Source organism: Nelumbo lutea, chromosome 5 (genome assembly GCF_056320005.1).
Source record: "Nelumbo lutea isolate HS-2025 chromosome 5, American lotus-T2T, whole genome shotgun sequence".
NCBI lineage: Eukaryota > Viridiplantae > Streptophyta > Magnoliopsida > Proteales > Nelumbonaceae > Nelumbo > Nelumbo lutea.
The window spans coordinates 48,339,832-48,366,487 of record NC_142688.1 but is presented as its reverse complement, the minus strand read 5'-3'; the positions used below and the strand labels follow the sequence as shown (position 1 = coordinate 48,366,487).

General features: G+C 40.9%; 2 protein-coding genes across 2 annotated transcripts; both read left to right on the top strand.

Moving 5' to 3' along the window:
- Positions 1-460: 460 nt before the first annotated feature.
- LOC148852234 (uncharacterized) lies at positions 461-10,884 on the top strand. The gene is made up of 3 exons (XM_088947176.1): positions 461-605; positions 10,325-10,486; positions 10,739-10,884. The coding sequence occupies exons 1-3, from the start codon at positions 468-470 to the stop codon at positions 10,799-10,801; spliced, it is 363 nt and encodes a 120-aa protein (XP_088803302.1). The 5' UTR covers positions 461-467; the 3' UTR covers positions 10,802-10,884.
- Positions 10,885-23,699: 12,815 nt separating this feature from the next.
- LOC148852233 (wall-associated receptor kinase-like 1) lies at positions 23,700-24,942 on the top strand. The gene has a single exon (XM_088947175.1). The coding sequence runs from the start codon at positions 23,710-23,712 to the stop codon at positions 24,895-24,897; it is 1,188 nt and encodes a 395-aa protein (XP_088803301.1). The 5' UTR covers positions 23,700-23,709; the 3' UTR covers positions 24,898-24,942.
- The last annotated feature ends 1,714 nt before the right edge of the window (positions 24,943-26,656 follow it).

Here is a 26,656-nt window from a genome sequence, read left to right as displayed (position 1 = left end):
CACGGGTGAAGATGAATACCCGGCGGGTTATAGCATTAGATATTCTTTTCCAAACACATACAGGCTCTCCAATACCAGAAACAGATTCATGGCAGTCGGTTGCGACATGTATGGCGAATTGGATGATTACGAGGGCTCTGTGTTCAATGTGGAATGTCGATCATCGTGCTTGAACGATACAAAAGTGACAGCTAATTCATCTTGCACCGGCTATGGTTGCTGCCAGACAACCATACCAAACGATCTTAATGATTTTGATGCATACATATGGAGCCCTAACGACTTCGAATACACATGGAACATTAGTAGATGTGGGTTGGCTGTTCTTATGTCCGACGCCCAGGATTCATTATTTGACTCACAAGTTTCACATCTCTGGGACATAAGAAACAATGTTGAATACCTTCTTAACGTTGGAATAAGGACTTCCATAGTACTGGACTGGGCAATTAGAATGCAGACATGCGATGAAGCACAAAGAGATGTGGTTGGTTATGCCTGCGGGAGCAACACCTATTGCACTAACTCCACAAATGGCGTTGGATATCTTTGCAATTGCCTGCCAGGTTATCAAGGGAATCCCTATCTCCACGATGGATGCCGAGGTATGGTATTAAGTTCAAAGAATTTATCTTCTTTTACTTTAAAATTTAAATACAAATATTCAATATTAAAATTGAATGATAATAAATGCATTATTGTTATTGACGTACGGAAGTCGCTAATCAAAACCATTGATCTGGTAAGGGAATTCTTTGGATCGCCCATGTGCTCATGTCTTACAGTTTACTCTTGTAAGGATGTCAAATGATCGAGTTCTGTATGTATGGGTTTTGCAACCCAAACCCGATCTGAAGGCAATCCAACCCGACTTGACTACTTGGAATAGGTTTAACAAACCCGACCTGACCCATCCAAATAACAGTACCAGTGTTTTTAGCTAAGGTTATATCTGTTTTCTTGTTCATGCTCAGTTTGGGAAGAGTAGAAATGTATACATGTATTGCATGTTATAGTTTTAAATGATAACAATAAATAAAACAATAATAGTAATAATAATTTTAATGTTCTTATCAAAATCCGTATAATAAAGACAAATAATTAAAGCATAGTGTGTATTAGTAAAAACATTGGAAATTATAATAAAATACTAAAAATGCAAAAACAATACATGAAAATTGAAAGCTGAAAAGCACCCTTTTCCTCTAACTTGCCATTCAAGAGTGATTTGGTTATGAAAATTATTATTTATGTGGACACCTCTAAGAAAAGTTAATTGAAATACTAAAAACTCATGATGATTTTTAGACAAATTCCCTTAAAGTATTTAATAAATTTTATAATACTTCTTATAATTCTTATTTTTATTATTTATTTCATGGCATTAGTGCATCACAAGCTGAAATTAAAATCTATATATACTACGGAGATTGAAGAAAACGCATTAGTATTTGTTTGTAAATGTTACATCTCAGTTGCAGATAATTGAGTCCTGCATGCTTGTAGGGGGAATATTTATTTTAAAATAGTTGCGCTTTGGAATAGGTTATATATAGATTTGTTATGGGTAGAAAATGGGCATATTTGGAAATTCAATCGACTATATGAATGAAGTATTTCATTGTGAGCTAGCGAGCCCATAAAGTTCATGGAGATATGGGCCTAGATCTGATGTGGTGGTACAATTGTGAGCCCATAGCGTTTTTGGGTAGCCTTCATAGGTACTATTGTTAAATTGCTTGATGATCTCTAATTATGGGGACTGGGGAGTGGTGGTTCAGGTAGATTCTACCCTTAAAAGAAATGTAAACCTTCATTGAAGTGCCAAGGGTCCACTACTATCCGAGTTTGACATAGATGTACTAATTGTTATTTATGTAGACACCTCTAAGAAAAGTTAACGGGTGCACTAAGGGAAAATAAGCTTTGGAAAATAAAAAATTGACATGGTGAATTTCAGACATTTTGAAAAGTTGTGGTGAATTTAATAGAAATACTAAAAACTCATGATGATTTTTAGACAAATTCCCTTAAAGTATTTAATAAATTTTATAACACTTCTTATAATTCTTATTTTTATTATATAATTCATGGCATCAGTGCATCACAAGATGAAATTAAAATCTATATATACTACGGAGATTGAAGAAAACGCATTAGTATTTATTTGTAAATGTTACATCTCAGTTGCAGATAATTGAGTCCTGCATGCTTGTAGGGGGAATATTTGTTTTAAAAATAGTTGCGCTTTGGAATAGGTTATATATAGATTTGTTATGGGTAGAAAATGGGCATATTTGGAAATTCAATCGACTATATGAATGAAGTATTTCATTGTGAGCAAGCGAGCCCATAAAGTTCATGGAGATATGGGCCTAGATCTGATGTGGTGGTACAATTGTGAGCCCATAGCGTTTTTGGGTAGCCTTCATAGGTACTATTGTGAAATTGCTTGAGGATCTCTAATTGTGGGGACTGGGGAGTGGTGGTTCACGTAGATCCTACCCTTAAAAGAAATGTAAACCTTCATTGAAGTGCCAAGGGTCCACTACTATCCGAGTTTGACATAGATGTACTAATTGCCGTATACTGTTGGAGCTGGCAAATTCCTCTCTAATGGGTTGAACTTAGTTGATAAGGGGCCCTAAAACAACAAACCCAAAGTTTTCAACGCATCATTGACCCAGCTAGTCAAATCATTCGAATTGTCACCCAGTCAGGATTTTAGGTTCGGTTTAATCAAAGACCCATTAAACAGTCAAAAATTGTTGCTTTGGTCAAGAACCGTTTGATCTGGCCAATTTGACTGCTGATCCATTCGACCTGATCACTTGGTTACGGGTTGCACATTTAATGTATGCAAAATTTCGGAGGCCATAACTTTGCACTCCAGTGTCTGATTGTGGTGATTGTTTTTCTTTTTCTTTTTTTTTTTTATTTTGGGTAACTTTTTAAGATCTATGCATTCCAAGGAGCCATACACACCTTGCCCCACAATTTTTGCAAAAGAAAAAACACTTTTTTTGGCCTCAAATTTCAATTTTTAACATTTTTTGAAAATAAAAATTTAAAAACTAAATTAGAAAAACATAAATTAAATATAAAAATATATATAACATATCTAAAATATTTTTACATTATTTATTGATAAGACATACATTTATAAACATATATGTACACACACACACATATATATGACGTAACATGTCTTGAACCATTCGACCCGACTAGTTGAACCAGTGAACCATGACTTGGAGGAAAAACGGTTTGGCCTCTAGGTCAGTTTTTAAAACATTGAACAAACCAGCCCACTAAAGAACAAGAGGCATTTGGTAGAAGAGAACGTGCCTGTATAAGTTTAACATGGCTTGTAACACCTCGTGAATGTGATTGCGCTAGTCTTCTACGCATGCTGTTGCTGGACTCGCATCTTTATAACTTGGAGTTGTACCATGAATTGAAGCACCCTTTTTTGGAAAAAGCAATGTAACTAGGACTTCCATTCAGCACTATAATAGGTTGTTGGTGGCTCTTCTTTTTCTTAGTTTTCTTTTGCTTCTCCTTGTAGATGTGGTGGTAAGGCTAAGTGTGGTTGTCTATGTGTTTCTATTGATAGAGAGTCATGTCTTCATTAAGATCTACACCCCCTTTTATAAAAGGAGATCCCGGGGACCTGAAAGTAAGGAGCCAAAATGGATTTTATTCCTATTTAGAAAGGGGATCTTCGATTCGGTGTTGGCTAACATAGGGACACTGTTAAGGGTTTGCCACGTGTCTTATGAGATCTTCCTAAGGCGAAGTTTCCTTTAATCCGAGAATTCTCATACTACACGTGTGTGTTACTTCCCTTTATGGGTCTCCTGTAATGGCATAGTGTGGCTGGCATCAGAACTAATATGACATGTTCCTATTTGATCCTATTGGATGTCCTACTACAGTTGAATTCAGTTGATAGTATTTTCGTCCATTGTAGGATTGTGATGGTTTCGAGCTAATCGTAGGTCTGTGACGAGTTATGGACCCATTGCGGTTCCACACTGGCTTGTTTATCACCTTAGATGTTTTTGTGATTCCAATTTGGTATCTTCATCACAGTTGTAGTGAGGATAGATTACATGTACTTACATTTAGGCCCTTGCTTATTAGTAAGAGTGTTCTTATCAATAAGCATTTCTGTGATTGCTGCATTTTAATATTGGCTAGAGTATTGTGATCGACACATGGGCAAAGGCTGTTTTTTGGTTCATTTTTAGTTGATCGCTGATTTTTTCTTAGGTTTTGTTGTAGTGTGTGTGCTCCCAACAACTTTGGCTATTGAAGGGGGGTTTTTGCAAAGTTTTGACTACGTCTTGAGAAATGGGTGTTACTGTTGGGGTGTATGATTTTGGAGTTTGTTGCTGTTAAGGTTGCTTGACTTTTCATACTAATAGCCCCTTTCTTTCTTGATGGGAAACATTTTGTCGAGAGGTTGTTTTGGTCATGTTTGGTTTTTCAGCCCCCCCATGTCTTGACAAAATGCTTTTTGTCAGGAAACACTTCGAGTGCATTCATATATTGGCATTGTAGTTTACCCTATTGTATCTTGGTGAAGTGTGCAGCTTTTCTAATGTCTTGTGTGTATAATATTATTTTTGGATAAATCTATTTAAAGGATGTCTTCCGTCCTCTTCTTCTTCTTATGCAATATTTTTTGGGAAGGATCTCTTCTATCATTCATGTAAGTGGTACCATGCTATTGTGGTTGTGTATATAGTGGGTCACAGTTAGTCACATGGTTATGTATGTTGGATGTATAACCATTGTCTCATAATTATTGCTAGTCGGTCACATGTTTTTGCGGGTGTGGCGGGTTTCATGTTTCTTCGTTCGGATTGGCTATTATGTGTTATGGTAGCAGTTTTAAATTTGATGTTTGTGTGTGTTGCCTTTTTCTAGGAATAATAATTTAAATGTGTAATGGCCGGTATGTCAACTGTATGCTAGCGAGTAGCTAGTAATCATTTGTTTTGGCTCCTTACGCCGCTGTTTGAGTTGTCAATGTGAATGGGACTACTATAAAGGGTACTATTCGCTTCAAACTTTGTCTTCGCATTCACTTTGCTTCTGAAGTAGTTCTGTTTAGTTTTGATCTTCTTGTTTATTTTTCTTTCTTGCATGATTTGTCCATCTCTGGTATCAATGGCTCCTCACAAGCAGTAGAAGGTTGTGCAATCTGATTGCCCCTTCATTGATTTTGTAAGCGATGTGGACACTATGGAACTACTCCCCGAATACGAGTCAGTGAAGATTGTTGGTTGCTGGTCATGAGAAGGTTTTCTAACCTCCCATGCCTGAGTCCAGGGGGAAGGATGGCATGTTTGACGTGGTGGAGGTGAATGAGGTTAAATGTTTTTATGGTCATTTGAAGCACACTATTTACTTCAGTTGTTCTAAACTAAGCACTGATGCTTCTAGGTCCTTAATAAATTTCACAGCATGGACTCTTTTCCTCCTAGAAAACCCCATGTACTATTGGTTGCTCCAGAGTGCCAGGTTATTAAGATTTGTGGACTATTTCTTAGACCTTTCAGATAGAGAAGGGGTGGATTATATGTTTCCACTCTTGTCCCATTGGTGTTGCCGGACACATACGTTCGTAGGTGCATTCAGTGAGTTCAGTGTCACTATTGATGGCATGGCTGTTCTGCTTGCATTAACGTTGGGTGGTGCCATTTCAGCCCACCATCCTCAATACGCCAAGTTCATTCCCAATATCCTGACCGATCTATATACAGAGTTGGGGAAGAGCTCAACATTTACAAGGCACAGGTAGATGAATCGACTGCCTGGGGGAAATGGCCCCTCAAAACCTAGATTGGTTTCTAGTTTGAAAGCACGAAACCAATAGATGTTATGGCCAGAAAGACAGATAGTCAATGTCATTTCGCAACATTTATTCTCTATGTTGTGTCATGGTTTTTTTTCTTGGGAACCCTAACTGTGGCCTTAATACCATCCTGGTTCCTCTTGCGGTTGTTCCAGTTGGTGGTCATCAGCTTTCATTGGCTTCGATGTTTCTTGGATATTTATATGTCCAGATGGATGATATTATTCATTAAACCATGGACTCTAGCTATAAGTGTTGCTTATCATATGTGTTTTCCCCTTTTATGTTAATGTTCATTTGCAAGCACTTGTAGCTAAGCGTCACTCCTTAGTGATTGTCACAGTTATCTGTTATTATCGCTACGTTAGAGGGTGATGGTTATGAGGATGTGTCACTAGACATTTGTCGTGGGATGAGGTGTCTCAATGCTAAGAGAGAGAAGTGGTTTGGCATTGGTGAGATAGAGTAGAAGTTTGCTTCTCTAGAGAATTTTGTTTCTCGTCCATATGCTTAGCATGTCTGCCATGCCTTCCTACATTGGAGTGAGTGTTCCTGAGGGTAGTGATCAATAGTGTGTAGTGGATGTCGATAACCCTATCATTTGGGCTGCTCGATTGTATCTTAGATCCTAGAGTGGCTAGAGAATCAACATATCTATTCTTGGCCCGATTCTAGTCTTCGTAGGTTATCTCCAAGTCTTTGGTCAATTTTTGGATCAATGTTCTATATGACAAGATTGTCAATTCTTTTACTGTGGTGTGACCCCCCAGTTGTCCAATTACTATCTTGGAATCTCCTATGAATTTTACTTTCTTTCCTTTGGAATCCCTTGCTATTGTTAGACCCATCACCGGTGCTTCATATTCTGTGATATTGTGGGAGTAGGGGAATTGCAATTTGAGGGAGTAGGCTGAAGTCTATCTGGTAGGCGAAGACAATATACCTCTGGTTCCTGTAGAGGAATTGGAACTACTGCCATCGAATGTTATAACCCATCCTGCCTTCTCTACTGCCACGATGAGGGGGAGGTCTTTGGGTATCTCTTCAGAGATGGGGAAATCATCACTAGTAGGAAAAGCAACTAGGAGGTTTGCGACTGCTTGACACTCTATCACTCTAGTTTGGATGTATTCGATACTATACTCAATCAGCTTCATCATTCATTCGACCAATCTTCTAGAGAGTAGGGATCTATCAATGAAGTACCTGATTTATCACACTTTTATGTAGTAAAGACTAATGCTAGACACTATTGTTCCATGTGTAAGTAGATGTTCTTTGTTGGTTTCAAAGTTCTACTCGCATAATAGATGGGCCACTCGACTTTTTTGTCATTCTCTTAGGCTACCAAACAGCCTATGGCTTCTAAGTTAGATATTATGTATATCCTGAATTCTCGACCACCATTTGGATGGGAAATGGTTAGGGCTTTGGGTAGTGATCTCGACTACCAAATCATGATTCAGCCACTAGTGATAGCTACACCATCTTCTTCCATTCTTTCCCTTCTCGAGGTCGACTCCTTCTAGTGGTGGTTGTAGGTTGATTACAAGATCTTCCATGAGCTTGCTCATGATCGTCATTTCATTATTGGTGTAGGGGAATGGAGGGGGTGTTGGCAATGGGCCATTTCATCATATTTGGTTGTCGTCAAGATAGTAATGCCCTTGGCTGGTTTCTCTAGTATTTCGGGGTCTATGATCGATGACATATGTCTCATTGTTAGTGTACTATAGCTCTGATGAAGCTAGCCATGATCCCAGGGTGGTGATAGTCTGTGCTATTCTCTCAATGCAATTTTAGAGTTGGTCGAATGTTTCAATCTCGATGTTCTCGATCTCAATCCTACATTTTGGGTCTGCGATCGATGTCATATGTCTTGTTCTTAGCATACTGTAGCCCTAATGAAGCTAGCCGTGATTCCAGGGTGGTGACAATCTATGTTGTTCTCTCAACACATTTCTAGAGCTGATTGAATGTTTCAATCATGATGTTTTCGATCCCAATCCTACATGTTGGGTGCATCCCCTAGATGCATTGCTCCACAAAGCCCTTTTGTGTTGCGTGCTCTTCGAAGACCAAGTGTGTCAGTTTTTGAAATTGTATGACATATGCCAATAGGTCTTCCCCAACACGTTGTTTCGTGTTGTGTAGGTCCACCATCGTCAACCTCTACTTGAGGGTGAACCACTTAAATAAGAACTTCTTGGCTAACTCATCCCATGAGTCGATGCTCCCTGCCGTCAGGTTGACAAACCACGAGTATGTTGGCCTAGTCAAGGATTTAGAGAATTCTCGAACCTTTAGGTCTTCATCGAAAGAGAACACTCCTAGTGCATCTTCAAACTTGTTGGTGTGTTCCTGTGGGCTCCCCTTCTGCCCATCGTATTGTGGCCACTATTGGAAAGGAACATAACCAGAGGGATATGTTCCGGCTCTCTTCCACCAAGCCTTGGACGTACTCCCTTATCTCCATTCGACTGATGAGTGCCTCCACCGTCGCACTACCTGGTTGGACTACACAAGGTTGCTCAACAGCAAAGAAGCAAGTCCTCTACGCCGCGTATGGTGTGGGTGGCTACAAGATTGGTTTCGGATGGATGTTCTGTTGCTCCAGGGTTTAGACTCCCAAGATAGCCTGCGGGGACGGGTGTAGAAGGGCTAATAGGAGTGAATGGGGAGTGTTCAATCACTATCATTTTTTTGTTGGATGCCTCTCATTTTGGCTTCCATCTGTGCTAGATGGTCAAAACTCGTACACCTTGTTGGCCAAGATCTCAATATCAACCTGGCCGACAGTTTCCAGGCCAATATGTTCCTCAACTCCTGTGTTAGTGTTGTCAAGGTTGTTGGACTGTTCCTATGGGATTGGGGAAAGGTTAATTCTGTGAGCAGTCATCTCCACGATCAAGAACATAACTAGAGATTCTAATATAGATGTAGTCGTAAGGGCAAGTATGGTGGTCTCCTTGAAAGGCGAAGGGAGGCTAGGAACATGGGTAAGCTATGAGCTTCTATTGACAGAGAGTCATGTCTTCATTATGATCTGAACCCCCTCCGATAAAGGGAGATCCCGAGCTCCTGAAAGGAATGAGCCAATAAGGATTTGACTCCTATTTGGAAAGGGGATATTCAATTCGGTGTCGACTGACAAGGGAACACTGCTAGGGGTTTGCCATCTGTCTTATGAGATCTTTCTAAGACGAAGTTTCCTTTTGTCAGAGGATTCTCATACTACATGTGTGTTACTTCCCTTAACAAGTTTGCTGTAGTGACATGGCACTGGTGGCATCAGAACTAATTTGACATGTTCCTGTTTGATCCTAATGGATGTCCTACTATTAGCGAATTTAGTTGATAGTGTTTTCATCCATTGCATTATTGTGATAGTTTTGAGCTCATCGCTGTTCTATGGCGAGCTATAGATCCGTTGTGGGTCCGCATCAGCTTGTGTGTCATCCTGGATGTTTTTGTGATTCCAATTTGGTATCTTCATTAAAATCACAGTGAGGATAGACAATATGTACTTATACTACTCATTAGGGTTGTTATTGGATCCATAAAATCAATTTGGACATATTGGACGAACCAACAATGGATGGACCAGCAAGACATATTGAATTGGATCACTCTAGAGTCCAGATTTAATCATTCAAAGTATCTATTTGATCGAATTGAACCTAGTCCAATTGTAATAAGTTTATATTGGATTGGGTTGGATTGAGCTAATATATGGTTCATTGATAGAAGTTAAAAGTATGGGTGTCAATGGACTAGGTTTGAGTTAGAATTAATCTTAATTAAAACAAATTTGAACAGATTGGACGGTCTAAACATTGAATTAAACCAATCCAAAATTGTCCAAAATAATCATTGGATTGGATTGAACCTGCACCATTTATAAGGACTGGATCGGATTGGACCAAATCTAGTCCAATTGGCATCAGTATGCTTTTATTTAGAATAACTTCTTACAACAATGGCTTGGTTCAACTCAAATTATATTTGATGCTACCAAAAAATGGGAGTAAGGTCAGTACTGGATTTCTAGTAGGGATGAGGCAGAAGGTCTCACTTGCAAGCACTGAAAAGGCATCGGAGGCCTCGAGGTGTGATCCAAGGGTGAGTACTCCAACTGTTAAATCGACCAAGGATTTGAGGAAGCCGAGGTGATGAAAATGTTAGAGCAATTAAGTGCTTCAGATTGCATAAGAGAGTTATTTTCAACTGTAAGTCTGCCTTGTGTGGGAGTGGTATACATTTGATAATGGTGTTGAGGGAGATTTTAAATCCGAATTCGTGGAGTGCAATATAAAAATCCCATAAATGAAATGATAACATACTCGGATCTCATTAATTTACCTTCGTATGGTCACATTAGCCATCTGAATTTTTAATTTTCTCTTAATCTGAAAAATAAACAGCTTGTAATTTAAAAACATTAATTTGTATGCATAGAATTGGACGGATCAAATGCGAACAGGACATGTGAAAAAGAAAGCAGAAATTACGCATGCGGGGAGAACACCAACTGCTCTATCACCAACAGCAGCCTTGGATATAGTTGCCAATGCATGCAAGGCTATCATGGGAATCCTTACCTCCCCCATGGATGCCAAGGTATGGCTTCTTTCACTCTTTTATGAATTTTGCTTAAAATATCACTATTTAAGTTGGATATACAAAGGTAATTATAAGCATCTTTTACTTCTCTACACTAAACCACCTATTGCTATGGCTTGGATATACAAATTTCACCCCTGCAGTTTTTGAAGAAATCCTTTTCTTTGTTCAACTTGTTCAACTTGAATGAAAAAAGGAAATTAAAATGAGAAAATGATGAGTCGATAACAGCAACTTTGACAATGTCAGATACAAGGCCTGGGTGCCAAAGCAAATGTGGGAATGTTAGCATCCCATACCCGTTTGGCCTAGTGGGAGATGATCCAACCTGTTTCAAAAATGATGACTTCAAGTTATTCTGCGACACTGCCATCCTTCCTCCAAAATTGACGTTTTATGGCGATTATGAGGGAGATGACCATACCATTCTCCATATATCACTTGATGCTCATCAACTAACGACTTCCATTCTGGGAAGTGTCCAATGTTACATGGGTGAAGATGAATACCTGGTGGTTCATGCCATTAGGTATTCTTTTGCAAACACATACAGGCTCTCCAATACCAGAAACAGATTCATGGCAGTCGGTTGCGACACGCATGGCAAATTGGATGATTACAAGGGCTCTGTGTTCTATGTGGATTGTCGATCATCATGCTTGAACGATACAAAAGTGACAGCTAGTTCATCTTGCGGTGGCTTTGGTTGCTGCCAGACAACCATACCAAACGATCTTAATGATTTTTCAGTAAGCATAGGGAGCCGTAACGACTTCGAATACACATGGAACATTAGTAGATGTGGGTTGGCTGTTCTTATGTCCGACGCCCAGGATTCATTTGAGTCACAAGTTTCACATCTCTGGGACATAAGAAACAATGTTGAATACCTTGTTAACGTTGGGATAAGGACTTCCATAGTACTGGACTGGGCAATTCGAAACCAGAGTTGCGAGGAAGCACAAAGAGACGTGGCTGGGTATGCCTGTGGGAGTAACACCTATTGCACCAACTCCTCAAATGGCGCTGGATATCTTTGCAACTGCCTGCCAGGTTATCAAGGGAATCCCTATCTACACGATGGATGCCGAGGTATGGTATTAAGTTCAAAGAATTTATCTTCTTTTACTTTAAAATTCAAATACAAATATTAAAATTATGAAAGTAGCATGATAAATGCCTTGCTGTTTTGTGTCACATGGAACGGGTTCTATACGGGTTTTATTCGACCTAAACCCGATCCTATGCGCAATAACACGACTTGACTAGTTGGAATAGGTTCACCAAACCCGACCTGACCCATCCAAACAATAATATATACCAGCATTCTCTCGTATTCCTGTAGGTTAGTCTTAACCCGAAAGTTAATAACAATTACCCGAACAAGATCCCATAGTCGTGTTAAGGCGGGTTTATCACTTGACCCAATCTACTGACGTTCCCTACTATTGGTATACACAACGCGATCTTGTTTTGTAACATGGCTGAAGCCTGAAGTGACATTAGCAATCTGAATTTTCAGTATCTCCTAATAAGAAAAATAGTATTTAAAAGCATTATTTTTGGGTACGTAGTGGTAGACGGGTCAATTGCTGCCAAGAGCAAGACATGTGAGAAGGCATCTATCAACTATGCATGCGGGAAGAACACCGACTGCTCCAACTCTAACAACAATCGTGGATACATCTGTCATTGCATGGAAGGTTACCATGGGAATCCTTATCTCTCCAATGGATGCCAAGGTATGTGGTCATTTATAACAATTCCCTGTAAGAGAAATTTAGTACAATTGGAGTAATTAGACTTCCTCTTGATTACACCATCTGATACTACAAGAAATTGAGGGGCCATATATTCAGTTTGAACTTCCAGTAGTCGATATCTGAAAAACATCTAACCAGTTAACTGGAATCGTAAATATGGTAGCCAAATAGGTGTTAATTATTAAAATTTATGCGTGAATTTTGATTGATCAAAACTCTTTCTATACCATATCTTCTCTGCATCATAAATTTTCATTTTTTTCTAACAGACAAATTTAATTTTTTTCACTGTAAAAAATACATACTCAACAGTTATGTTTTGATCTCCATCCTTATCCACCTCTCTTCTGGGAAAATTTAAGCATTTCCAAGAAAAGTTCTGCGGTGGTAAAAGTAACCAATGAGGGATTAGTGTGACAAAGGGTATATAAAAGAGAGGCCATTCTACGAAGGTACTAGGATAAAAAATTAGATGGTTGCCAGTTTAAGTGTAAGACCAAGTCTCAAACCAAACTTTTAAGCCTATCCAATGCCTTAAAATTTATTTAAGCAACATGTTGCTTAAAGATCCCCTGTGACCCTCTCTTAAAAAACCAAGCCTCCAATTATTGCTATCTAGTCGCAAACATCCTAAATATTTTACCCTACAAATTTTATTCCAAAGCATCCATATTTACTCACTTGGGTGCTTCCAATCTTTATCATTCGGCAACTCGCTACCTCCAGTAAAGAGAGGTAGATGTTAGCATCCATTTTCGGCCACCCCTTTAAGCCTAATCTTATTTAAATCCCTAAGTTTGTCCTCTTACTAGTTGCTTAAACATCTTTAGTTACTTAAATATCCCCTAATAATTGCTTAAATACTCCCTTGTCCTAGGAAGTTTAGTGCTCCAAATGTTTCCATCAGGTAACAAATACCCTAAAATCTTAACCCATAAAATTTTCCTCAGTATATCCATTGTCACCCCTAATCCAATCTAGATTCCATTTCAGACACATATGAACTGTAAATGTACAGCCTAGACACATTATATATGTATAATGCTGCTCGATTCTAGGTGGTGTAAGAATCGAGGTCGTAGTTAGATAATCCTTGCTAACTGGGTGGAGCCAAGGTAGAAGGATGAAACTATGCTCCAAGATCTAAAATCAAGAAAGGAATTAGAGGTCCGAGGAGTTATCCCCGGGTAGACACTTTGACACTCAAGTTAGTAGAAAGTAGTGGGCTATCAGGCCAGGTAGTTTGGGAATGGTGTTTGTTTGAGCAGAGCAATAGTATGGGAATTAAGAGTTCGATTCTTTACCTTGAGAAGGAGATACATTTTTATAGTCTAAGATCCGTGTCCTAGTTAAATGAGGCTCTTAGGGTTATCGGGATGAGGTTAACCACTGAAGTCAAGGAGTAAATGCTTGGCCATGGGGGTGACATGGAGGAGTTCTTAGGTCTTCGGCTAAGGAACTTGAAGTCAAAATTTAGAATACAAATGCCACCCCCCCTTCCAAAGTCGAGGAGTAAAGTATTCGGCCTCGGCGTGGCATGGAAGAGTTCTTTAGTCTTTGGTTGAGGAACTTAAAGTCAAAATTCAGAATACGAACACCACTCCCCCATTTCTGAAGTCGATGAGTGAAGTGCTCGGCCTCGACGTGGCATGCTAGAGTTCATCGGTCTTCAAATGAGAAAGTTGAAGTCGAAATTCAGTTGGGCACTCAATTTGGGATGCATGACTCAAGGTTGGGCTGGTTTTCCTGGTTGGATCAGTTGGTTCAACGCAGATCCCTTCTCTGCAAACGGTTGTTAGAGGCATTGTTTCACTTCTCGAGGCTTTATGTGTGCAAAGGGCATAAATTCTTATTCATTTCCCAATCTTATTAAAGCAGCACTTCATCTTTTTCATTGATCTTGTCTTGATCTAGATTGTTAAGAACCCTTAAATGGGGGGAAGAGCATTTCCCTTTCGTCATTTGCAAAAGAAGTCACTTGAAGAGCTCGACGAGGAGTAGTCTTTGGTGCTCGATGTTTGCTTCAATTCTGCGACCTTCCATTCTTATTGCTAGATAGGATGTCTTCCTCGTCCTTTTGATCCTTTTCATCTTCCTCTAATTTGTCGTCTGAGTATAGTGCTTCCTCTTCTAAGTCCGAGTTGGGGTCTTACACCGAGGCTACTGACCTTGATGCTTCCGAGGTTGAGGGCCAGGGGGCTGAGGCCGAAGACTTCAAGGGGTTAGATTCTGAGAGGTTTACTGAGCCAAGGAAGCTAAGGTGGGGCTGTCATCTATTGAGGTCAATCTTCCTATGCGGAGGGGTCACCGATTTGGGACCACCCCATTATGTTTGAACCTTTGGGATATGGCTTGTATTCGAGCTCTGTACTACATTCTTGAGGAGTATGAGCTCAAGTGTCCGAAGGCTGGTGAGGGGCCCACACATGCTTGGTCGGACGGGCTTTATGTGTATGAGAAGAGTTTAGAGTCTGGGCTAAGGTTCCCATTGCATGAGGGAATAGTCGAGGTGTTTGAGTGGTACCGAGTGCTACCAGCGCATTTGATGTCGAACTCCTTTAGATTCTTGATTGGCCTCATTTCCTACTATTCTGTCCTTGATGTTGAGCTTACCTTGGGGATGGTTTCCTACTTCCTTCAACTGAAACACCACCAGTAGGGGTACCACTACTTCTCGGTGAGGCAGCACATCAAGGTGTTGGTCAGGACCTCATCCTCTATAAAGCACTGGAAGGAGATGTTCTTCTTTGTGTGTTGTCCTAGAGGTTCACCTCTCCTGGCTGTGCTCCAAGAGCCGAGGACTAAGACATTGCAGCTTGCGTTGGCCCGGCTTACTGAGGAGTAGAGGGCAGCGATAGGTATGATTGAGGAGATTGACGTGATGCGCTACATGCCTTTCTCGATGTTGATCCATGCTAGGCTAATGAGTGAGGAGGTTGGTTTGTTTTGTCACTTCAATTCTTTATCTATCAAACTCTTCTTTTCCGAGCTTACGACTTGTACTGGTTAGGTGCTTATTTAGGTGTAGGTGAGGACGCTGTTGCTCAGTTCAAGGGCTCGAAGGAGTACTAGTATGCGATCGACAACTTTGTTGTGCATTCCTTTGAGATGGGATTCAATCTCTTTCGAAACAGGGTGTTATACCATTTCCCCAACATCGCTGAGGTTGCATAGGGCCGGGGCCCTTACGATGCTACCACTCCTCCTATAGAGGATAACACTACAGCCATGGACATGCCTGAGGAGAATGAAGAGGCTGACTGCCCTGCCAAGGATTGAAATGCCTGTTGGTTGCTGCTGCTGATACTAGTCTGAGTTCATGTCTTGTTCTACTCCACTTTTGTTGCTGTAGTGTTGACCATTCCTTTTCTTCTTTTCTTGTAGAAACAACTCAGTATGCTAAGCCTAGAATTATGTACAAATCTTTGCTAATTAATGGAAGTATGTGATGTAATCGGTTCTGGTCACGTACCATTTTTTTATTTTTTGTTAAGTACCTCATCATTTGACCTGCTCCCAGGAGAGGATGGTAGAGCTCCCTGGTGGCGAACTGCCTGGGGGAGAGCTATGTCAAGCTCCCTGATGGCAAAATACCTGGGGGAGAGCTATGCCGAGCTGGAGAGAGCTATGGCGAGCACCTTGATGGCAAACTGCCTGGGGGAGAGCTATGCCGAGCTGGGGAGAGCTATGTTGAGCTCCCTGATGGCGAACTGCCTGACTCGTCATTTGACCTGCTCCTAGGCGGCCTGTAACTCAGAGGATGGTGGAGCTCTCTAGTGTAGTCTGCATGAGGTGATCTTCTCTCCTTTGTAGGCAGCAGGAGCTAAGAGACTTGCGAGAACTCCATCTTTTCCTCCTCTTTGTAGGTGGCGGGAGCTGAGGGACCTGTGAGAACTGAATCAGAGGGCCCGGGGGTATTTACTCGGCGGGGACTCTCCGATGCTTAAGTTAGCACTCTGATTGTAGAGAGCTTGAAGAGAGATGAAAGAGCTAGAGAGTAGGGATTACCTTCATTTCCTTTCTCTCTCCCTTGTCTTTGGGGGCCGGAGTCCTTATATAGCAGTGTCCTGTCAAATCAGGCATAACCGCCTCTATCAAGTCAGTCATAATCGCCTCTATCTCTTTGCCGCAGCCGTTACTGCTAGAGTTGAGGTGGTAGGTGCAGGCAGCTGTTGCAGAGTACAGCTCTGCCAGGCAAGGGACAGCTCTCAGGGCTGGCAGGCACGGCGCCGCCTGGCGAGAGACGCAGGCGCAGGTCTCCGGATTTGTCAGGTACGATTGTCAGGCAGGAGATCTTCCTACGATATGCTGAACTACTCTTCTGTACCGAGCTACCCTGCGAGTGGCGAGCTATGGGGGAGAGCTATGCCGAGCTATGCCGAGCTGCTTGTACCGAGCTGCCTGTGGCGAGCTGTGGCAAGTTCTACCGAGCTGCCTATGGCGAGCTATGCCGAGTTGTCTGTAAGTGGCAAGCTCTGTCTATCTTCCCGAGTTGCCCAGTTGTCAAGAGGCTGCACTTGGTTGACATGAGGTGCTAGGTGTCACAATTTCACTAGAGGGCCAAATCCGCCCTCATCAGTTTGCTTTTTGGTCCTGAGCTTGTGTGCTACCTTTTTTCTCTTTCTTTTTAAGGTGCAGGCCTTGGTCTTACCATGGTCGAGGTCAGGAGTGGTTGAGATCTTTTGTCTTCGGCTTGCTTGTCTGAAGTGTCTTCCGAGGTCTCATCTCAGGGATGCTTAGTTACTAATCCCAGGAGCTTTCGACTCTTTGTGGACTGGCCATTCCTCAACTAGCTCTGGGAAGTGGGGACTAATAAAAGTAATTGAGAAGAGAATTTAAGAGAGATATATTTTAGGTAATTGCGATGGAAAGAGGCTTTAGAGAGAGATATTTTAGGTAATTGGAAAGTGGGTTCTAATAAAAGTAAGGCTCCTTAGTGATGTGACTTAATGTAAAGGATAGGGAGGGATAATGAAGAGAGAGAGAGATAGAGTTAAGGAGGAGGCGGGAAAGGGGAATGAGAAAGGAAGGCTCCTTGTGGGGGTTGATTTGAACTCACATAAGATCAGTATTAAATCCTTTTCAAAATTACATAAAAAATCCTTTTTAAACTGGAAAGAAAACAGAAATATGCTTTAACTATGATTTTCAATACCGGACCGGATTGAACGGTTGGAACGAAAAAACCGGGAACTGGTCACCTGACCTGACTGGCTCTGTTTACCCCCAAGACCGCTTTTTTTTCTAAAACCGTTGATTTTAGTCAACAAACCATTGAACCAGCCAGTTAATTGTTTGAACCATTCAGATGATTTTGACCATTTTCCAATTTCTTTAATTTTTAAAATTATTTTTGTCAGAAGGAACCGGCCTCAGACCATTCAAAACCGGTAACCGGACCCCTGACCGGTTCGGTTTTAAAAACCAAGGCTTTAACCGTGTTCCTTTACCTTGTCTTATAACAACTTGTGATGATGACAATTGCAACAGTCATTCCAACATCTCCAGAGACAGAGCTAGGTTGTCAAAGTAAATGCGGAAATGTCAGCATCCCGTACCCGTTTGGCCTCGTTGGAGATGATCCAAGCTGTTATAGAGATGAATTCAAGTTGTTGTGCAATACAGCCTCTGACCATCCGCAACTGATGATGTATGGCCCTGATTATGATGAATATGGTAACAAAATTGTGTTGAACATATCACTGCAAGGTGAATTAACTTTCTCCTATTGGGCTGCTGTCGAATGTAATTAAGTTCATCATCCTAGGTAATGCTCTTGTCCTTATGCAATTTTCTGCAGGCATGCAGTAGCAAGTTTCTCGCTTCTGTAGTTACATTTTGAATTTTGAACACACAACACCACCTCAAGTGCAACATTTCACATGAAAGAAAACGAGTTATTATGTTTTACAAGCTGACTAAGTAGTAGTATGGGATTTAGAAGTTGGGTCCTTTACATTGAGTATGCACTACCTTCTAATAGCTGTGGACCTGTGTCTTGGTCGGATTGGGATCCCGAGGTTATCAGGATGGGGTAAGCTGCCGAGGTATTCAGGATAAAGTCCTAATCCCCGCAGATTTGTCTTCCTTACTCCTCTTTATTAGTAGTTACGCTTATCTGCACCATGAGTAGATGACGTAGCTAAGGGGATATGATGGGTACCCATAGTAATAGCATAGTCTAGCCTAGGCCGCAAAATGAGTGCATGCTGTGGTGTTGGCTGAGCTATGCTGATGTGGCTAGAATGATTGGGTGATGACTAGGCAGCCATATGTCTCTCTAGACCAGCTTAGTCATGATCCAAACACCACTCCCCCAATTCTAAAGTCGAGGCATAAGGTGTTTTGCCGAGGTGTAGCATGGCAAGACGCCTTGTTCCTCGGTTGAGGAACTCCAAGTCGAAGTCTAGTTGAAGTCTGGTAGCATTTGGTCCACTTGATCTTCCTCGATGTTTGCCATGATGTGAGGTCTGCCCAATGTAGGCTGTGGCTAGGGAGTCCTTCAATCGTCGGCTGCAGAATTTCAAGAATTCTAACTTTGGAATCCAAACACCAACCTCAGATTGAGTAGTATCAGAGTGGCACCATCTGTGGGAAATGCACAAAAAGCCTTTCCTGAAAATCATTCATTTCTCGCCATGCAATCAAGATGCCCAAGATCTAGTTTGAATGATCAACAGGTCGATCCCCATCTTGAGAATCTCGGAATCGCAAGCCCTCCGCATCAGAAATTCCACAGCCTCCAGCCACGGTTGATCCTATACAGTTCCAAGCAATACAAGAGAGTTGATAAGATCTTTGAGATGATGCAAACACTAGGATGCATGGCACCGCCCAATTGGGTTGTCCCCCCTCATGCCCCGACATGTACGAAGGACGATCCTCATCCCAAGGACCCCAAAACACGTCGACCGAAAAGGAGGGGAGTGTGGTCCAAGTGTGAGAAGCAAGGCACAGTAAAGTTCCACCTCCACAGCTCGCTCCCACAAGCCCGACAACCATACATAGCCGCACTACACCGTCATGCTACATGACCACACTACACAACTGCGCTACATAGCCATGCTACACAATCGCGCTACACCGTGGGGCTACACAGCCATGCTACACCATTGCACTACATTGCCATGCTACACAACTGCACTACACAGTCGCGTTACACAGCCACACTATATCGCTGTGCTACACAGCCGCACTACACCACTGCACTACACTGTCGCGCTACATAGCTGCACTACACAGTCGTACTACAAGTTGCACTACACTACACAACCATGCTACACAACCGTGCTACACATCCAACTGATCGACGCATGCATGACACATTGCACACACATCATCTAGGCCACGCAAAAAATGTCACACAACACAGGTAGCGCAGCATTGAATCAACTGACCGACCAATGGGCATGGCATGAAGCTCAGTAGTGAATCACTGACTAAGAAAACTAACTTAGCCGACCTATAATGGCTTGAGCACTTAATGCATAGCTAGTAGCTAGCTTGGCAGTGTATACCCGAACATCTGACTCGGCTGATCAACGACCAGAGCCCAAATCAAAGAAGATTGCTCTCGCCTCTAAGGCTAGAGGGCGGTCATCATACTCCGTACTTTGGTGACAAAATGTCACAGGGCCACCTTAACAACGGCTGGCCCACAAAGTGCCCCAAAGGCTCTCGAGACCAGAAACTGAGCATCCCAAAGATGAGAGCTCAGAATACACTGCGGCCACACTATCCGGAGACCGAAGATCTCGGTCAACCCCAGACCTCGACCAAGGTAAGGCCGAGGTACCAACTTGTATGTATGCACACAAGCTCAGAACAAAACAATTTCATTAATTTAAGCCATCAATACAACCGGTTAAAGCTCGGCATACCGAACTACCAAAAAAAAAAGAAGACAAGATAATTCTAAGAGCAACTCATAGCTATTCAATCCTAGGCGGAGGGGGGGGGGTCGACGGGGTCGACTGCCTTAACACCAAAGCTTAGCTTTCCATCAATATCAGAAATCACCCAGCTGAGCTAAGCCCCTGACTACGGAGCTCGGCACACCATGGTCGAGAATCACAGTGGCCTCAACACTAAAGCTTGGCTTTCCACTGGCACTACAAAGCACCCAATCGAGCTAAGCCCTTGACTTTGGACCTCGGCACACCATGGTCGAGCATCATAGTGGCCTCAACACCGAAGCTAGGCCTCCCACCAACAATAGAAAGCACTTGGCTGAGCTAAGCACCCGACTTCGGAGATCGGCACACCATGGTCGAACATCACAATGGCCTTAGCACTGAAAATTGGCCTCCCACTAGCATTAGAAAGCCCTTTTGAGGCACCCGACCGAGCTAAACCCCTGACTTTGGAGCTCAGCACACCATGGCCAAGCATCACAGTGGCCTCAACACCGAAGCTCGGCCTCCTACCGACATTTGAAAGCCCTTCCTTGGCACCCAGCCATGCTAAGCCCCCAACTTTGGAGCTTGGAACACCATGGCCTAAACTCACAATGGCCTTAACACCAAAGCTCAGCCTCCCACTAACATCAAAAAGCCCTATGTCGACACTTGGCCAAGCTAAGCCCCTAATTTTGGAGCTTGACACTCCATGGCCGAGCATCATAGTGGCCTCAACAGTGAAGCTCAACATCCACCGACATCAGAAAGCCCTTCATCGACACCCAACTGAGCTAAGCCCCTAACATCAAAGTTCACCACACCATGAACGAGCATCATAGTGGCCTTCACACTAAAGCTCAGCCTCCACCAGGAATCAGAAAGCCCTTCCTCGACACCCAGCTGAGCTAAGCGACCATGCAACATTTTAGCCGAGAAACGAAGAGCCCTTCCTCGGCTCCACCAAGAAGATGGACCTTGAAGCTCATCTCGACACCTCGGTACCCTACTGAGCTACAAAACCACACAACACTTCGGCTGAGCACTCCCCCTCCTTGGCTCTAGAACTGGGGGAGTGGTGTTCGGATTCCAAAGTTAGACTTCTTGAGTTTTGCAGCCGATAATTGATGGACTCCCCAGCCACAACCCACATTGCATAGACCTCACATTCTGGCCAACACCGAGGAACATCAAGTGGACCAGACGCTCAACCAGACTTCAACTAGACTTCGACTTGGAGTTCCTCAGTTGAGGAACAAGGAGTCCTACCATGCTACACCTCAACAGAACACCTCATGCCTCGACTTTAGAAATGGGGGAGTGGTGTTTGGGTCATAGCTTATCTAGTCCAGAAAGACATGTGGCCGCCTAGTCATCACCCAGTCAGCCCAGCCAGATTAGCACAACTCGGCCAACTCTACAATACACACTCATTCCACGACCTAGGTCGGGCTACGCTATTACTGTGGTCCCCCATCTTATCTCCTCAACCATGTCATTTACCCGTGGCGTGGATAAGCATAACTACAATTAAAGATGAGTAAGGAAGATAACTCACCAAGGATTAAGACTCTATCCCGAATACCTTGGTAGCTTACCTCATCCCAATAACCCCAAGAGTCCAATCTGACCAGGACATGGGTTTGCAACTATAAGAAGGTAGTCCGTGCTCAAGGTAAGGGGACCAACTTCTAACACCCATACTACTACTTAGCTCAGACCAGCACCCTTATTGCTTGGCCTGACCACCAACCACCTCCAACTGACTTGGGCATCAGAGTATCTACCCGGGAATAGCTCCTCGGGCCTCTAACTTCTCCTTTCTTGATCACATGTCTTGAAGCGTGGCTTCGTCCTTGTAGCTCAGTACCGCCCTTTTGGCAAGAACAATGTGGTTGCTCTCCTCAATTTGTGCATCACCTCGGATTGAGCAGCATCAATAGTTGAATGGAAGAGCCCAAGTAAAGGTTGATGCTTTGTACCACCATTAGTTTAACAAATTTTTAACTTGATTTTTCAAATTGAATAAAAGATTAGGTGTTTAAGATTTACTTTTCATTGGGAAAAATCCAAATGAACTTAGTCTTGATTTGGAAAGAGTAAAAATGCAAATATGTACCATGCAAATACATATAAAATAATATAAAATATAAGGTTTTTCACCTACACATTTGCATTTGTACTCCTTGCAAACTGGGCCTTAGTAAAAAATCCACAAAAAGAATGTAATATCTGTAACTTTCAATGGTGACATAAAGAAGAGGGGTCCCTAAACATTGAAGTGCAGTAACCCAACTGAACAAGTAAAAGAGAATGGAAAGTTATGACTCATGCCAAGAGGGCATGATCTACAAATAGAGAACTTATTTGAAACTAGTAGCTAAGACTTAGAAAGCACAAAAGATGTCATATGATGGCTAGGATGGCCTAGCCATTTCTGCCAAATAGTAATGCCAACGCATTTTCTAACCATAGTGGAAGCAAGATTCAATGGCCTACAGTTGATACAAACCTCCTTAATGGGGACCTAATTCTCTCTATCATATTGTAACTATAGGGTGGGAAGTAAATGACCATCGAATAAGTGAATGTGAATGACATAGGGATATTCCATGCTAATAAATAAATTCATAGGCCCCATTATGAGAGGTGCAGGACTCATGTATTTCATTATTGGCGTGGAAAATTATCATCAATAGATCATTGAACAACCATCACATTCAGCTAATCCTTCCTCATTCCAAACACCCTGCTAAATAAAGTCATTTTGAGTTTATTTCATCCCATTCAACAAAAAGGTGGGAAACAAATTTAGTCATAGAACTAAAAAAACCCTAGGTAGATAACACTATACTTTTCTGTTATTATTCTAAATGTGAAGGAGTGTTAGGAAGTAGAGAATATAATTAATTGTTTTCACATGCCTTTCTTATGAAACAAGAAGTAAATATAAACTACCCACATGCATTAGAAATATAAACAACAAATATTCTATGATTGATCTAGTGAATAATTTCCCTATCTAAATAGTTGATGTGTAGTGAGGGTGTTGCACTTGTCAAATTGCTTTTTGTTGGAGGTAGATGCATTCCTTTTGGAATCTTATGACTTTCATACCATTTACATAGGAATCTTAAGTTCTTTTCTTTCGGTGCTCTTCATTACCTCTTTTTCTTAGCAGGACTACTCTAATCTATGATGTTGTATCGGCACTTTTCTTACTATTTCTTTTTAATGATCTAATTGTAATATGAATATTTATGAATGAAGTTTGTCTTTTTAAGCTTTATGTAGAAAGGGTCTTCAAGAAAAAGTTGCCTCTTGATATTACCTTTATACATTATAGAACCACTTAAGCTTTAATAAACAAGATTCTTAGCTCACCACTCTATATCTACATGCATACATGACGTGTGTGTGATCAAAAACTTATAAACAAATTTAACACATGGGATTTTCTACATTAAAATCTTCTATTTGTTGGTTTCCTCTTATTTATTATGTTATTCTTAACCAATTATCTTCCATGGACCATGCAGGTGTATGTTGTGTATGTTTAGGTATGGTGTTACTTCTATCCAGTTATTGGTTGTACCATGTTTTGAAGAAAAGACAAATAAAGAAACAAAAAGAAAAATTCTATAAAAGAAATGGTGGTTTGTTATTGGAACAACAAATTTCATCAAAACAAGGCAATGTCGAAAAAATAAAAGTCTTTACAGCAGATGAATTAGCAAAGGCAACTGATCAATATAATGAAAATCTAATTCTTGGTCAAGGGGGACAAGGTACAGTTTATAAAGGTATGCTATCAGATGGAAGAATTGTGGCAATCAAGAAATCCAAGATAGAGGATGAAAGTCAACTTGAACAATTCATCAATGAGGTTGTCATACTTTCCCAAATCAACCATAGGAATGTGGTTAAATTGTTGGGTTGTTGTTTAGAGACAGAAATTCCTCTATTAGTTTATGAATTCATCTCTGATGGAACTCTTTTCGACAATATTCATTATCAAAATGAGGATTTCTTATTAACATGGGACAATCGCTTAAGAATTGCCACAGAAGTTGCAGGAGCAATTGCTTACTTACATTCGGCAGCTTCAATACCAATTTACCACAGAGACGTAAAATCTTCAAACATCCTCTTAGATGACAAAGGTAGGGCTAAGGTGTCTGATTTTGGGACTTCAAGATCAATTGCAATTGATAAGACTCACTTAACCACTATGGTACAAGGGACCTTTGGATATTTGGATCCTGAATATTTTCAGTCAAGTCATTTCACGGACAAAAGTGATGTTTATAGCTTTGGGGTTGTTCTTGTGGAGCTCCTAACAGGGGAGAAGCCAATTTCTTTTACTAGACCATTAGAAGGGAGAAACATTGTGACTTACTTTATTTCTGCAATAATGGAGAACCATCTTTTTGAAATTCTTGATGCACAAGTCTTAAAAGACGGTAGAGAGTATGAACTCCAAAAGGTTGCCAACATTGCAAAGAGATGCTTGAGTTTAAATGGAAAGGAAAGGCCAACAATGAAAGAAGTTGCATTGGAGCTCGAGGGATTGAGGAGGTCTGAAGGATATTCTCATGTTGAACGAAACATTCAAGAGGTTGAATGCATCATAGATAAACCTGTGGGCCTTCGAGATACATGTTCAACTTCAATAGGATGCAAAAGTATGGAGAACAGTTTCAAAACACAAGTTGATGAGCAACTACTACTGCATAATCCATCCCTGTAGTCATCTTTACTAAGATATAGATATTAAAGATATTCAACTTCAGTTGTTGTATTCTAAAGAGTATTGCATTTGTTTTGTATGTCCTCTCTCTACTTATCTTCACCATAGGTGTGTTTTATACTATTTAGCTGTATGACCCATATTTTACTCTTTATATATTTGAGATATGAATAGTTTCTTAAAAGAATAATCTTTTAGCTCTTAATTCGTACATCCAAGCTAATGGATTTCTAGTTTGTTAAAGTTGACTATTAACATTCTTTTTCTAATATATTATTGTGTAATTTGACAAATAAACTTTAGGGGGGGTCATAGAAGTAATAAAATGAATTAGGGGATTATATGTGAAAAGAAAAAGGAGGAAGTAGATCTCTCTCTAATCATTTTGCACCAGTCCAAATACAGACACTTTGGATCCAAACCATGGAACTGCAACCTATTTGTAGTATGGCCAACGAACCACATGTAAACCCTTGATTCCCCATTCATGTGTACAATCTATATATATAAATTGGTCCTGCCATGTCAACAACCTTCTCATTGCTTCAAACCCCCCTTCTAGTTTTATGTTTTTTTGAATTTTTTATTTTTTTAGTTCCACATAATTATCCATTAAACCAATAAAGAAATCACATATGCTTAATATTTCTAATGTTTAGTTAAGTGGCACCACTTCCCCCTAAATTGTCTCTAATTCCTATTTATCTCCTAAATTATCTCTAACTCCTATTTATCTCACAAATTATCTCTAATTTAGTAGAGACATTCTCTCCTAAACTATCTATAATTCCGATTCATCCTCTCCCCCACTGTTTATCTATATCTATCTAAAGAAAGTTTCAATTAAAAAATTCAGAACATTTAAATGTTAACGAAATTATATACTAAATTTAAAATATTTATTCAAAATACAAAAGATTCATAGATTTAATAATATTCATATTATTGATAATTCTATATTTTTACAAAATTCATCATGAAATTATGTAGTAACAATATAAATTATAATTTTATGAATTATTGAATTTAAATGTTATTCAAATAATAACAATTTAAAATTAAAAAATAAAACATTATTTAAATATTTCAATACCTAAAAATCTTAAATAAAAAATATTAAAAATATCTAAATAATATAACAAAATGGCCTTTTAATAAAAAATATTAAAAGAGATGGTTAGATCAGAAAAATTGGGAATTAGACACTGTTTCACCTCAAAATGGCCTTTTTTGTTTTTTTATTTTTTTATTAGAGCGGGTCATCTGTTCAAATCGAATAGACAGACTGTTCAACCTCATAACAATTCCCTATCCACTCCAATTTTGAAAACCTTGGACGGGGAGTGGGTGGCTTACTTTGAGCTTTGCTTGGTGTGCAGCATGGCCTAACCCAACGTCCAACCCATGGACCAACTCGACCCATGTTACGACACTGGTCCGTGTGGGCTTGAGACGTGGACTATGCCAAACCGACCCCCCAAATTATCCTAGAGGAGGGACGTATGACCCAGAACGCCTCGTGAGCCAACACAATATGACTTGCACTTTTGCGGTCCACATGCGGGTCGTGTCGTGCCGACCCAGTACGACCCAATTTACACTTCAACATAAACCCGCCCTATACTAGGAACAGGGCAAAGAATTTTGGGGATTCTCCATCCTTGTTGAGGAGTGGGGTGCCTTGCCCCTGAACACACCCGGCAATGAGGAGTGGTTACTTGTGGACGGGGTGGGGTGGGGATGGGGCAGAATGTCTTGA